This window comes from Numenius arquata, chromosome 8, assembly GCF_964106895.1.
Source record: "Numenius arquata chromosome 8, bNumArq3.hap1.1, whole genome shotgun sequence".
NCBI lineage: Eukaryota > Metazoa > Chordata > Aves > Charadriiformes > Scolopacidae > Numenius > Numenius arquata.
In genome coordinates this window covers 6,836,015-6,850,529 of record NC_133583.1, presented here as the reverse complement: position 1 = coordinate 6,850,529, position 14,515 = coordinate 6,836,015, and the positions used below count along the sequence as shown (strand labels likewise).

The 14,515-nt window shown below is 40.4% G+C and overlaps 1 protein-coding gene across 2 annotated transcripts; it reads left to right on the top strand.

Annotated features, from left to right (window-relative positions):
* The first annotated feature begins 3,553 nt into the window (after window positions 1-3,553).
* Window positions 3,554-11,594, top strand: KBTBD8 (kelch repeat and BTB domain containing 8). 2 transcript variants are annotated; one of them, XM_074152507.1, is made up of 5 exons: window positions 3,554-3,648; window positions 3,681-3,832; window positions 6,583-6,793; window positions 7,434-8,548; window positions 11,131-11,594. In XM_074152507.1, exons 1-5 carry the CDS (start codon window positions 3,554-3,556, stop codon window positions 11,592-11,594), a joined length of 2,037 nt encoding a protein of 678 aa, XP_074008608.1. The 2 variants fall into 2 exon arrangements, with proteins under 2 accessions (XP_074008608.1, XP_074008609.1); XM_074152508.1 differs by lacking the exons at window positions 3,554-3,648; window positions 3,681-3,832 and adding an exon at window positions 3,878-3,904.
* The last annotated feature ends 2,921 nt before the right edge of the window (window positions 11,595-14,515 follow it).

Here is a 14,515-nt window from a genome sequence, read left to right as displayed (position 1 = left end):
GTTTTCAGAGTGTGGTTGTATCAGCTGATATAACTACTTACAGATTCACAGTACAAATTAACACATACAAATAACTGAAGAATTGTAAATGTTAGTAAATGAGACAAATTTGGGAGACAGAAAAAATATTATTATTATTTTTTTACCGGTATTGCATTTAAATTTTAGAGTTAAACAATTTCACTGGAAAGTAATGCCTTTTTTTTTTTTTTTTGAACTCGAGATTAACGAAAAAAGTGACCATTCAAAATGTTGCTGCGAACAACTAAAAAGTCTTGCCAAGCTTCCACAAACCTTACTTCCCTTTGTTTGGACTGTGTGGTGTGTGCAGGGGCAGGTTGGCTGATCCTTTCACGATGCCCTCCACTTTTCAGGGGAAAAAAACCACCATACAGGGAAGGGGCAAGGAAAAAAGGGTTCAGCGACCTACCTCTTCCTACAATTTTAAACTAAACACGATATACAAAACGGAAATATTCACATGGATAAAAAAATTGTTCCCTTTTGAAGCTGCTTGAACAAACCCCCATTCATATATTTCTTTACATTTTGGTCTAGTTGCATTTATTACCTTCCTTTTGCCGGCAGAAGAAAACATGAAAAGTCATACCTAATACTGTGTGGCAAGAGCTGGATCCTCCAGAAGACTTCTGTGCATCCTCTCTGGTGCAGCCGGAGCACTGGGGATGGTTGAGGCGTTTCACTACCAGATGACCCAAACCAACAATTTACCAAACACGTGATGCTCCCTTGGTCCCTGTATTGCAGGTAGATGAACGACAGTTTTCTAATTAACTTGTTCTGTAGGTGTAACAAAGATGGGAAACATTTTTAATAACTTCATTGTTTGGTCAAACTTTTTTTTTTTTTTTCTGGGATCTTCCAAGTTCTCAAATATCTAAAAAAGTGTGTATTTTGTTCATTTTCTCCCGAAACTTTTTCCTTCCCCTCTTTTCTTGCTTGGGCTCATGACAAAGACATTATTTATTCTGAAGGCAAGAATCCCAGAGCAAGCAGTGCCAGTTCTGAGTTCATAAGGGGGACAACATTTCTAATCGTTTGTAAAAGACAGATAAGGACTCTGTGTTCCTTCTCAGTCGATATTATTTCGTTTTTATGTTTGAACCTTTGGAATATCAAATGGGGAAAAAACCCACTTTCTCCACCGAGTGTTTTCAGCTGTATGTTTTCAAGCTGTATCTGCAGGAATGATAAATTAGGTGTGAAATTAAAGCATAAGTGAAAGCATCCCTCAATAACCAGGACATTCTGGATTCTTGAGAAATCTTAAAATGGTGTCATCATTTCATTACTGACAAGGATTAAAAAAACAAAAACAAAAAAACACACAAAAAACCCCAAACAAACAAACAAAAAAAAAACCAACAAAAAAAACCAACAAAAAAAAAACAACAAAAAATCAATATAGCCACCCTACCAAAAATTATTATAATATTGATCAAGGAATTTACATCAATATATCTCTAAGGGCTTCACAGCTCCCCATTGTCTCCTGGGAAGCCAAAACCCATGAAATCAACTTATTTGATCACCTGCGTGCAATAAATTAGTATTAGCACCAAGCCAAGAACCCAATTTTCTGTTTTCTAATCCTACACTCAAACATTGGGCCTGCACTGCTTCCCAGGCGAAACAACGACAGAAGAAAGAAAAGGATGCAGCAGAAGGAAAGGGAGTTGGAACTCATTAAGCACCCTGTAATTTCTGAAAAAAAAAAAAAAAAAAAAAAGAAGGTTCTAATATTTGTGTGTAATGTAAATGCCATAGCTTTAACACACTGGGTGACTGCCATGGATTTCAGAGCAACCTGCACAGGCAACACGCTTCTCATTTTGCACCTGAGAGATCCAGCAAATACTATGCAGAGCTGGGTGGAAAAGCCAGGTCCCTGGACTTCCATGGTAGCACTTCGCTGTGATACATCTTTTAAGTGCTAGGGAGTGCTAATGAAGGTTTCCAGAGAGGGGAGTGGGTGATGGCGTATTACACTCGAGAAAGACTTCAGACTAAGAGGAAGTGCTGAGATCAATGCCTCTTAAAGAATATTTAAACCTGTTTGTGTGGCAATTTATTCGCTTCACCAAAACCCATACGAAGGTAAGCTATTTCAAGAACAGCTTGTGCTCCAAAGTACTGGCTCAATGCGGTATCTGTATTTCAAAAACATCCTCCATTTCGCTTCTGCATTTTGAATGCCGATCCAGCCTGGCCCAGTCCACACTGAAGGAAATGAACTGTATCAGGCAATGTCATTTGCTAAAAGGTAAGAGTGCAGGTATTCTCCTTCCCTTCTTTTTATATTTCTAGGGACAATTTCACAGGCCGTGCCACTGCCCAACGGGGAAATTGGAAAACTGCAGAATCGATTTGCAGACGTGAAGTTCTATTTTCTTTTACACCTCTTTCATCAGCGTCTCTATCATTCCTGTGTTGTGCAGCATTATTATCGACAGCAGCCTGCACACCACTGGTAATTGTCAAACTAGGGAAAAGCTGTGCCTTGCAACTGAAAGCAAAACCACATAAGCACCAGCCGGATGGCACCGAGTGGTACTATCCTTGCCTTTAAATTAATCTGCTTTAGAGCACTGGTAATGTACTCATGCTACGTTATTTCTGAGACTTAAAGGGAAACGCGCTTTTAAAATATTTAAATTGGGTTTTTTTTGCCTTTTTTTTTTTCTCAACAAAACTTCTCAGCTAAAAGCTGCGAAGTTGTATTAAACCCATTTTTACTAAACCCAGAAACGTACACTGGACTTTGGAATGCTTTCATTCTTTGATAATTCTTCTTTTATTGTGTTTCACAAAGAAGAAAAAACAAACAAAAAACTAACTCTTCCACAGCAAGCTCCTGATGACTCAGTCACCGCGAATGAAACCAGTGGCTAGTTCCTGCTGGCAACTGGAAAAGCTGGTGACTATCAGCCATTTCATCTGCGGGATGGAGAAAGAACCCTGCTTGGTGATATTAAAGGTCATTGGCCACAAAATGGTTGCTTCCCACCGGAGTCAATCTGCTGCTCTCTCTGTAGGGCTGGGACAGCTGATCGGGCTGGCCACAGTGTGCTGGGAGGGTACAAACAGTGGAAAAACAAAAAATGCTCCCAGCGTGATGAGCTTTCAGCCTAAGTAGCTGATAATACGTTTTTCATTAAAGGTCCGTTCAGCCTTTTGCAGCTCTGGGCATTGTAGCCAGACACAGCCCTGCCCCTGACCATGTCCTTGCAGCATTAGGATAGGAGCAGCCATTTCTTTTCCCCGTTTTCTGCTGGTTTTCCAGCAGCGGCCATGGCCTCTGCTCTCCCTGGCCTGCCAGGCAGACATCTTCAGGGTGACACCTCCACTCCCCTTCGGGAGGCTTTGCCCCAGGAGATGCAGGTCAGTGAGGACAGGAGAGCGGCAGCATAACGCCTGATTAAGGAATTTATTTATGCAGACAGGCCGTGTCTGTTGTGTGCTGCTGGAGAGGCGAGCGCTCTGGGCCAAGGCGCAGAGGGCCGCCCGCACGCCCCTGCCTGGGGGCCCCAAAATGGCGGCTCCGCCCTCCAGGGCCCGCCTCTGCGTTGCTACGCGACGGGAAGAGCCCGCCCCCCCGGCCCGCCTCCTGAAAACTACAACTCCCAGGCAGAGCGCCAGGGAGGAAATAAGGCTCCCAGCATGCCCCGGCCTCCCGAACTACATTTCCCGTCACGCATCGGGGCCAGAGGCCAATCCGCGTGGCCCATGTTGGTGGGTGCTAGGAGCGGGGTTGGCTTCCGCGGGAGTAAGCGGGCTGAGGAGAGGGAGCGGCGCAGGGGAAGCAACGCCGGTGACATTTCCTTTCGGGCCGCCCCCCTCTCCCGCTGCCGGAGCGGGGCCCCGAGAATGGCAGCGCTAGGAGGTCGGTGCGGCCCGGCCACCGGGACTGGGGAACGGGCTGAAGCGGGGGAGCGGCCTGTGGGGTGGGGGCGCCCGGAGAGGGGTCGCTACTGAGGGGGGGTGTCGGGGCCTGTGTGTTGAGGGGTGTCTGTGTGGGGGGCACGTAGAGGAGGGGTGTCGGCGCCTCTCTGCGGAGGGGTGTCGGAGAGGGTCTTCCGTGGAGGGTGTCCGTGGGGAGCACTCTGTGAGGGAGAGGTGCTTGGGGCCCCTGGGCTGAAGGGTGACTCTGAGGGGTGACTGGGGGGGGCGGGCCCTGGGGGGCGGGGTGCTTGGATGAGGGGCCTACAGTGTGGGGTCTCCCGTGCGGATGGGGGAGGTGGTAGCAGAGGAGGGTGCATGGGAGGTGTCTGCGGGGGATGGGGTCAGAGGTGCGGGGTAAGAGGAAGCCGGAGTGAGGGCCTGTGTGTGGGGCCTACGAGAAAGCTGGAGAGGGACTTTTTACAAGAACATATAGTGAGTGATAGGATGAGGAGTAATCACTTCAAACTGGAAGAAGGTAAATTTAGATTAGATATCAGGAAGAAATTTTTCACTGTGGGAGTGGTGTGGTACTGGAACAGGTTGCCCAGGGAAGTTGTGGATGCCCCGTCCCTGGAGGTGTTCAAGGCCAGGCTGGATGGGGCTTTGAGCAACCTGGTCTAGTGGGAAGTGCCCCTGCCCATGGCAGGGGGTTTGGAACTAGATGTTCTTTAAGGTCCCTTCCAACCTAAACCATTCTATGATTCTATTTTATGAGAGAGCAATGCCGCATGAGGGAAGGTGTGCAGCGGTATTGTGCTTTGTTAGGGTGGAAGGAGGGTTTTCCTGTGAGGGACATCCCCACACTGTGGTCTATGTTGAGGGGAGGTGAGCCAAGAGGGAGGTGTGGGGTTGCCCATGATGAAAGGCTTCTATGAAGGTGAACATGTGGGGAGTGGAGAAAGGAGGGGTGTCTGAGAAACTAATGTGGAGAGTATTTTGGGGTGATGTCTGGGAGGAACAGAGTTAAAATTCCAAGGTGCAAGTGAGAGGAATACTAACAGGAAAAAGGTGATTGGGACGGGAGGGAGAAAATGAAGATTATGAGCGTGACTGGAAAAGTTTATTGGGGTGAAAGCTATAATGTGGACAGTGTCAAGGATTAAATAGAAAAACTGGAATACATGGGTGAGTTTCTATACCACCACTGGAAGCTGCCTTGATTGCACATGCTCATTGCCCGAGTGGCTGGCAGGATCAGAGAAGAACTATTTTGCATCTTTTTCACTGTTAGAAAGTAAATGAAACTGTTCTGCAGTAGCAGCTACATCAAAGTTTTCTTGTAAGTCCTCCTAGGTAGGAAGCCTTGTAACCAATCTAGCAAAGTATTATTTACCTGGAATTTGCTCCCTAGTGATTAACATTGTTTCTAAACAAGTACCAGTACAAATTCTCCCTTCCCTAATGATTGATTAGCTTTGAATATTGGAACTCAGTTACTGTGATAAAGTAAACTCCCCTGTTGTAGATCTTACCCTTAAGTATTTCCTATTGTATTTGGGGGAGGGGAGAGGGAATGTGTTTTAAAGACTTTTCCTAACAGTACTTTGAAGAGACATTGACAATATTTGGCCCCAAGCCTGCCATGGGAAATGTGTGCCCAGCAGCAGATCCCTACTGATTTAATTGTGACTGTGCTCAAAGCTGTGTCTGAATTCTGAGCAAGAGAAATTGTAACTGCTGTATATCACCATGAGTTAGAATTTAAATCTCCTATTCATCATCAACATTGTTGTTTGCTATCCTCTTTGCCCCTTTGTGCTGCCCAAAATTTGTTGGAAGCATTCTCTGTTGCAGTCAGCAGCTTTACCTGATTTGCAGCTCTTGCCACCTAATGTTTTCCTTTTGAGCTCTCCTTTGTTGTTGTTGCGTAAAAATTTTGTTGCTATTACGAAACAGGTTTTTGTGCTTAGGATATTGCTCAATTTTCACTTTGGGATTTACTTCATTAGGCATGTCACATGTTACTTAGAAGCATATGCTCTACTTCATATGTTTTCACAATGATATGCGAGCTCCTTCATCCCCGAGTAATTTTAAATGGTAATTGTATTTTATTTGTAAAGAAAAACATGTAACTGTATATGTAAACATATGTGAATTTAAGTTTGTTGCCCAACATACTGTAGGGCTGTTTCTTCATGAGTCTATGCTATTAGCCATCACTTGTGTAAGTTAGGAGCCAGTTCCTGTTTCAGTGTAAAGTTAAGTACGTACATATAGACTTGCATAATGGTAATGGTGATTATTCTTTGTTTTTCCCATTTTATAAGCTAGTAGACATTGTGATTCTTGACTTAGTTTCCCCCTTCCCCAGTGATATGTAATAAATATGAACTATTTATGTGATTTTTTTTTTCTTAATATTAATTTACATAATTTTATAGGTTAATGGTAACCTGCATATACATTGGGAAAAGGAAAAAATAATAATGGAGGTATCTTTATATCTTTACTCACCCTTGAAAATGTTAGACCTGCTGTTGATAGATGGTGATAGTGAGGAAGTATGGAATATTAATTTGTGCAAATTGTTGTGGGGTATTTTTGGTGTGTGGGGTTTTTGGGGGGGGTTATTTTGTTTGGGTTTTTTTGTTAAACAGTTTCAATTTTGCTTTGTAGAACCAAGTAAGTTTTCACAAACACTGAATGGAATTCCTTCTTCAAACACAGTCAGCAGTGGAATGGACCCCTTCCATGCTTGTAGTATTCTTCAACAGCTTAAAACGATGTATGATGAAGGACAACTGACGGATATTGTAGTGGAAGTGGATCATGGGAAGACATTCTCCTGTCATAGGAACGTTCTTGCTGCAATCAGTCCTTATTTCAGGTATGATAGTCCATTATTCTAGTGGTGATCAAAAGCAGATTTATAACTTATTAAATGAAAATGAAAAAAATGTACACCTATACTAATATTCCACGACTGTCGATAATATAGTGCACCTAGCAAATAAAGTTTATTGTTCTCTTAAAGTCAATGAATCATCAGTGTCTGTTTATCAAAGGAGAGTTTCATTGGAGAAAATGTCACATGATTTTTAAAAAAACAAATAAATGTCTCCAGTATTGAAGGTATCTTGGATACAGTAACTGCGTATTTAAACTACTTGTTTCCTTTTAAAGTTATGTATTCTAGCATGCTAGAATACGCATATGAAATAGCATGTTGAAAGCAGAGTGCAAAGACTTGGGTAAGACAAGAGCTTTGCTTGTAAACTGAGTGAATTTAATATGGGGTTAGTGAGATAATTAAGCAAGAAATTCCAGCTTGCCTTTTTGCTTCAGTAAGTCTAGAACTGATCTTAAATTTAGGTGCTCAGACAGGACAGCGTCACATCAGTGATAAATGTATTTTTGCTGATATAAGGGCAAGCACATTGGGGTTAGCTGTACAATATAATTTCATTTCTCATACCTGCAGTTAAAAGGTAATTACAAATAAACTGCTAAATATTTTTCTTTTGTAGATCTATGTTCACTAGCGGCCTTACAGAGAGTACCCAGAAAGAAGTTCGTATAGTTGGCGTTGAAGCAGAGTCAATGCATTTAGTATTGAACTATGCATATACCTCCAGAGTAATGCTGACAGAGGCCAACGTTCAAGCTTTGTTCACTGCAGCTAGTATCTTCCAGATCCCTTCCATACAAGACCAGTGTGCTAAATATATGATCAGTCATTTGGACCCGCAGAACTCCATTGGAGTGTTTATCTTTGCTGATCACTATGGTCATCAGGAACTCAGAGACAGATCACAAGACTACATTCGTAAAAAGTTTCTGAGTGTCACCAAAGAGCAAGAATTTCTTCAGTTGAGAAAAGACCAACTGATAAGTATACTCGACAGTGATGATTTAAATGTAGACAAAGAAGAACACGTTTATGACAGCATTATAAGGTGGTTTGAGCATGAACAAAATAAGAGAGAAGTGCACCTTCCAGAAATATTTGCCAAATGCATCCGTATGCCTCTGTTGGAAGAGACGTTTTTAGAGAAAATCCCTCCCATGTTTGCACAGGCTATGGCCAAAAGCTGTGTACAAAAGGGACAACATAGTGCCAATGGCTATACACAACGGCTTGGAATGACCGCTTCTGAAATGATCATATGCTTTGATGCTGCCCACAAACACTCAGGAAAGAAGCAAACAGTGCCTTGTTTAGATTCGGTCACAGGGAGAGTGTTTAAACTATGCAAGCCACCAAATGACTTGAGGGAGGTTGGAATTCTTGTATCTCCTGATAATGATATTTATATCGCGGGTGGTTACAGACCGAGCAGCAGCGAGGTCTCCATTGACCACAGAGCAGAGAGTGATTTTTGGATGTACGATCACTCTGGCAATAGGTGGATTCCGAAAGCTCCTTTGTTGCGAGCCAGAATAGGCTGCAAGTTGGTTCATTGCTGTGGTAAACTGTATGCAATAGGTGGTCGCGTTTATGAAGGAGATGGGCGAAACTCACTCAAGTCTGTGGAGTGTTATGACAGCCGAGAGAACTGTTGGACAGCTGTCTGTCCAATGCCGGTAGCAATGGAGTTTCATAGTGCTGTGGAATATAAGGATAACATCTATGTTTTACAGGGTAAGGTGGTTTGACTGACTTTACGGTGTTTTATTGCAAGTGGGGGTTGTTCAAACCAAATGTCTGCACTCTCTTGAGGGCCTTAGAAAACCCAAGTTTCCTGGACATTAGAGTGCCTTGGGACAATGGGGTGGGAAGAAAACTCTGGAGAGCAGTGAGTGAGGAAGGGTGAGGGTGCTGCTTGAGTTCTCATGCCCTGGGAACGCGTCACTAAGTTGTAGTGATCAGTTATTGCACAAATGGCAGTTTTGGTGGTGTTCTAAGTCAACAGTATAGTATTAAATTTTACTGTGAAAATTCTTTATTAAATCTTCTTTATCTGGGTGAAATGCACTAATGTTGAAGAAAAGATATTGTCCTATGAAAAAGCATTTTGCATTTTATTTAGCTAAAACTGACAATTCCTGGTGTCTCTATTCTTGGTGACTTGTAAAAGTCAATTAACCACTGTAGGCCTTCGTTTCTTGCCCTACCCTGCTTTTTGAAGTCGTTCTGTTAACTCAAAGATGATTTAGCTCTTTCTGGTTAGCTCCTGTTAACTAAGGAAGGTGATTTAGCTTCTTTCTAGTTAGTTCTGTTAGTGCTGCCTTTACATCCTTCCAATAAATGATCAGACTTACTGGTGTATTAGTTATTGACCCTTAAACAAATGGGAAGGATCGTTATGGGAATGGATCAAATAATTTATTCTTCCCTTTATTTTATTTATGGAGATCTTACATAGAATATGTATTTGTATGTGTGCATGAGCCATATAGCAGTCTACACTTAAAACTGCCGAGACTGGTCTATGAAGCTTTAGAAAGAGTCCCAAGAAGTGGAAAGAAAGAAGCAGGGGATGTCTTGCTTACATTTTGCTAAGGGCCGCCTCTGTAACCACCTGCAGAAGTGGGGGTCTTAGATCCATACTGGCTCCCTCCTTGGGTCACTCTCCGAACAAAGCTGGACCACGGGAAAGACATAAGATAGGGAATACTGTAAGGTCATTGTTATTTACTGGAATGAGTCAACCTGTTTTCTTGACTTTGCATTCCTGCTAGTGGGTAAGGTTGGTGGGATTCCATGTGACTTGTGGAGAGTTTTCTTTTTTTATTGTTTCTCTGTCAGGTTTGACTGTTGTTGGTTGTGGCTTTAAATAATTCTGTTATATTAGCAAGTTCTCTCAATCCGTCTGTTGGGTCAAACATCTGGTTTAGATGGTTAAAAAGGAATGCTGAAGAATGTTTATCTTGGTAGAGTATTTGTTCATCCTTTAAACGTTTCTTAGAACTGCTAAAAAGTGGATATTATTATAACCTACAGGATTAGAATGCATGTCGTTTACAAATTTTAGCTGCATTAATTCTTTGCTTCAGTGGTTTAAACATTTATGCAAGTATTGCGTTGTCAAAATACTTCACTGCTAACCAGCAAATTGTAAAGATTTGTGTTATGGGAAATGGGCAACTCTTCTATTTGAGCATGATAGATAAAACCTTGATTGAGTTGCACTGAAGTAGTATAAAAAAGTTAACTTTCAGTAATTTTTCTAGAGAAAGCTCATAAATTCGAAGTAGTCAATAAGGATTGATGAGAGTATTAAAATGCCAACGGAACACCAGCATCAGTCATAGGAGATTACACTGTGGAACAAAAATGAATAATCAAAAAATGTATTATCTGTAAGACTTAATCTCTTAAGCTATGTTCCACCCACCTTACTGTATTATTTCTGTATTCTTTGTTATACTTGAGGTGCTTGGTTACACAGCAGCTTGGTTAAAATTCTTAAAATAGCCATATGAAATTTTATATTATTTGAATTACGCTAATATTTGGCAAATGTTAGGCCTTTCTTCCCCCTTGACTTTACAAAAGACAAAGTGGTCTTTATCCATGTTCTTTTCATCAAGTTTGCAGAGCATGAGCTCTCGGTGATCTGAACTTCTATTAGCTGCAGTCTGTAGATGCTTCTCCGTGCAGTCAACAAAGAGGTGTTTTACAATCTAATCACAAAACTAACAATGAATCAGTAGCTTCATGCGAGTATTCACTTGGCATCGTTTTAAGCGAATCAACCTAAATGTGTAACCCAGCCACCTGATACACGTAGCTTCAAAATCTGTGTGTAGTACAAGACACGATTATTTGCTCAGATTTACCAACTTTCCAGCACTGAATTCTGAGACTCCACAGTCCGTAGATGACACGTTGTGAAGATGTTAAAGAACGAAACAAATACTTCAGTTATTTCAAGACTGGAATCTTGAAAGGTTTTGTCCCAAACTGTTAAGCGTGGTTTTGAAGCAGTAAAGGATAGCTAGGAAATACATAAAACATTGTGTTTCTGATATGCTTCAAACTCCCTCTTCTTCACCTGGAATAGAAACTCAAGGTTTTTATTCATGCTATTAGTATTTTTGTAAGGCACTTGGAAGAAGGCAGGTGATGGTGCTGGGTTTTTTGTTATGGGATCAAGGCTTTTAAAAATTGGTAGACCGTTTCTGTCTGTGGAGGAACATACCTGAAAGCTTAGTAGCTGCAGAATTGCTGTTCTGGAAATGAAGCATAAGTTATGTTTTATTTTTCCTCTCTCTTTTCAGGGGAATTTTTTCTCTGCTATGATCCTCAGAAGGATTACTGGGGATTTTTGACCCCAATGACTGTGCCTAGAATCCAAGGCTTGGCAACTGTATACAATGACTCCATCTACTACATAGCTGGAACCTGTGGAAACCATCAACGTATGTTTACCGTAGAGGCCTATGACATTGAACAAAATAAGTGGACTCGAAAAAAAGACTTCCCGTGTGATCAGTCCATTAATCCATATATAAAACTTGTACTCCTCAAAAATAAACTCCATCTGTTTGTCAGAGCTACTCAAGTCACTGTTGAAGAGCACGTTTTCAGAACCAGCAGGAAGAATTCACTCTACCAGTACGATGAGGTTACTGACCAGTGGCAAAAAGTATATGAGACTCCAGATAGGCTCTGGGATTTAGGCCGGCATTTTGAATGTGTTGTTGCTAAATTGTATCCGCAGTGTCTTCAGAAAGTTATTTAAATTTTTTTTTTTCTTTCAGTAACAGGCCTTAGTGATTTCAGTGGTATCCTGATGCTAGAGAAAACATGTCTTAAAAGAAAACAAAGAAATTCTGTCAGTATTTATTGTAAGCTGAAACAGACAGTTTTTTGTATATGGGGACGGGTGCTCTTTAAAGGTTGCAGTCTGGGGAGGGAGTTACTGGTTCAGTTTCATATTTACTGATGTTTTCCTGAGAAATGAGAAGGAGGTTACAAAGTGCAATTATCAGCATTTTTTTTTCTGGTAAACACTTAATCATGTCATACTAGAGGGGTATTTTTGTGGTAACAGCAAATTAAGTGGAAGAGCCAGGATAACTATGCACTACAGTGAAAGAAAATCTAGCATTAATAGCTAAGGATGTCCAAGATGTTTTGAAGTGACTTCTTTTCTTTTTTTTTTTTTTTAAATACGGGTAAAATTTGAGGCAATATCACTAAGTTTTGGGTTTCTTTTTTATTTTAGACTGAAAGTACATAGAGGAATGGTAGATCCTGATTCGTAATGACCTTGTGCTGTTTTTGAAGTCTGCTAAAATGTTTGTGATGTTGTTTGTGCACTACGATTTGGGAGAAAAACTCAAGTCAGAATTGGAGCATGGAGTACCTTTGCCCCGGACAGAGGCCTGTTCAGATTATTGTATCACTTCCTGTCTGTGGAATTTTTGTTAAAATTGAGCTTAATGATAAGGGGGAGGGGAAATCCCAACACCTGTTTTCTGCCACATAGATGTAGTGCTGAAAAAAAATAATAATAATTTTTTTTAAACACTGCTTAAAACTTTTTTTTTTTCATCCCATAAAGGGCTTTAACCCAAAAGTTGATGGTGCTAGTATGTTTTTAATACTTGTTTGTCTGAAATGGGCTAGTCTTATGCTACTGTTTAAGACAGCCTGTTATTTTTCATGGAGTGTGTGTCTGTCTTCAGGCCCTGTCCTGTCATCATATTGTCTTTTTTAACATAACATTTTTACTGCAGTGGTATTCTTGCACAGAATGGTGACAGGATATGGCCTTAATAATAGTGATATTTTTTTTTCTTTTTGTGTGGAGTGTTCATTCTGTCTCCACTAAAGTACAGTGCTATGTGCAGAATTGGCATGTGCTCCAGTAATTTGGAAAAGTGTGGCTTAACTTTACAAGTTGTTTTTCTTTTCTCCCCACAATCAACCCCTCAAATACCTTCCATTTCATTCTGATCTATAATGTGAAAATTTGCACTACTGAGCTGTCTTCGTTATCCAGTGTATTAAAGCAAAATTGACAATAAGTGTCCGTGGCTTAAATAATTTTAGATGCAAATATAGACTATGGATCCAATACCTTGCAACACTTTTCTCTATGTATTTAACATTTAGCTTGTTTTTAAGAAGTAAATAAGTTTGAAGTTCAGCCTCTACTTCAGTAGTGAAAACTGGATTTAAAAGGGAAAAAAATGAATCCTAAAACTCGTATCAGCTGTGATTTCCAAGGTTTCACTTGTTACAGCTCTTAATTTTTGCAGAGGTGCGAGTGTGTTATCTTCTTCCCTGTTTTCTCAAATTGACTTAAGTAAACCAGTTAACTTGAAATGGCAGTGGCCGTTGCTGTCTGTAAGTGCTTACCATTATCTGGCTTAACAGCTGATATTTCAGCAAGCCAAATATTTAGCTCATTGTTTATCCCCCTGGCATGGCTGAGGATTTGGATAATGTTTGTTTACTATGTGGTCTTACTGTTCCCAAATGGAATCTTTCTAATACACGAAAATACTTGCCTGGTTCTGTTTCTTAATTCTTGCACAAAATGTTTAAAAGGCAAAAACAAACAAAAAACTGTGAAATTAAAAGGAAAAAGAAAAAATGCCTCTTTGCATTACATACCTCATCTTCCAGAGATTCACCAAACCGCTTCTTTCAATTTCGAGCTCCTGAAGTTGTTTTGTTGTTTTTTTTTCCTGAAGCTGACAAATCTCGCTAAGACTGCATTTTCCAACAGTGTTGAGGTGTGTCGTTTCTTTGTTTAGTTTTCTTCTGGATACCGTTTTATATCTATCCATAGCCAAGAATAAGATTTTTTTTTTTTTTTTAAAAAGTACAACTAATTTCATTTAAAAAATTATCCTTAGTCCTTGGCTAGCTCTCTTTGCGCTGTTGTAGGCCTCTAGCTGCAAGCTTTCTGAAGCACCCTCCCTAACAGTGTTGCATTTGTGTGTAAAACCATTTTTTTTTTTTGGCAAAGTGTTATGTAACTTTTTTCTTGTTTTTTGTTTTGTTTGTTTTTTTTTTTTTTAAGCTTGGTTGAATATTTACAAGACTTCTTGCTGCTTTTTGACAATCTTCTATATTTATTTAGTAGAACAAATTTCAATATATTACTTGAAACTATGAAATAGAATTGAGTTAGCAATTGACTGGTCATGTGATGTATAGAAGTACAATATGCTGTGGTTAATTCTGCAGTAGGTTTGTTAATTTTGTTTATCTGCACTAAAGTACGAAGATCTCCATTCTGTTTAACCATTCAAACTAAGGGTGTGATCCAAGTCTGTAATGTGTTTAAAAGCTGAAATCCTGGAACTTGCTGTGGGAGTAGAATATACTAAATCTTGTGCATGAGGAGTTTTTTGAGACAGTAATGTAGCTGTGACATTTTGCCAATTCTTAAATGCTTCTACGTTTTGCTGAAAGTCAGATTCCTGGTAAAGTTTTGCTTTAGAGTCAGGCTTAAGTAAACTTGCACAGCACAAAAAAATAATGCACCAAAGGTACTGATAATATTTAGACGGTAATCTGTACATTTTCCCCACTTGGTATTTTTTCTGCATTCATTTATTTCCCTTTATTAAATGAATTTCTAGCATTATAAGGACTTACATGAGTGTAAATCTCTTTTCCAAAATTATTAGTTACTTTAGAAGG

What these genes read in the sequence shown, in the direction of transcription:
- KBTBD8 (XM_074152507.1), top strand. Translation starts at nt 3,554, where the DNA reads ATGGCGGCTCCGCCCTCCAGGGCCCGCCTCTGCGTTGCTACGCGACGG. An exon ending in GCGCAGGGGAAGCAACGCCG is followed by an intron (nt 3,833 to 6,582) that starts GTGACATTTCCT and finishes TTTGCTTTGTAG; the next exon opens with AACCAAGTAAGTTTTCACAA. An exon ending in TAACATCTATGTTTTACAGG is followed by an intron (nt 8,549 to 11,130) that starts GTAAGGTGGTTT and finishes CTCTCTTTTCAG; the next exon opens with GGGAATTTTTTCTCTGCTAT.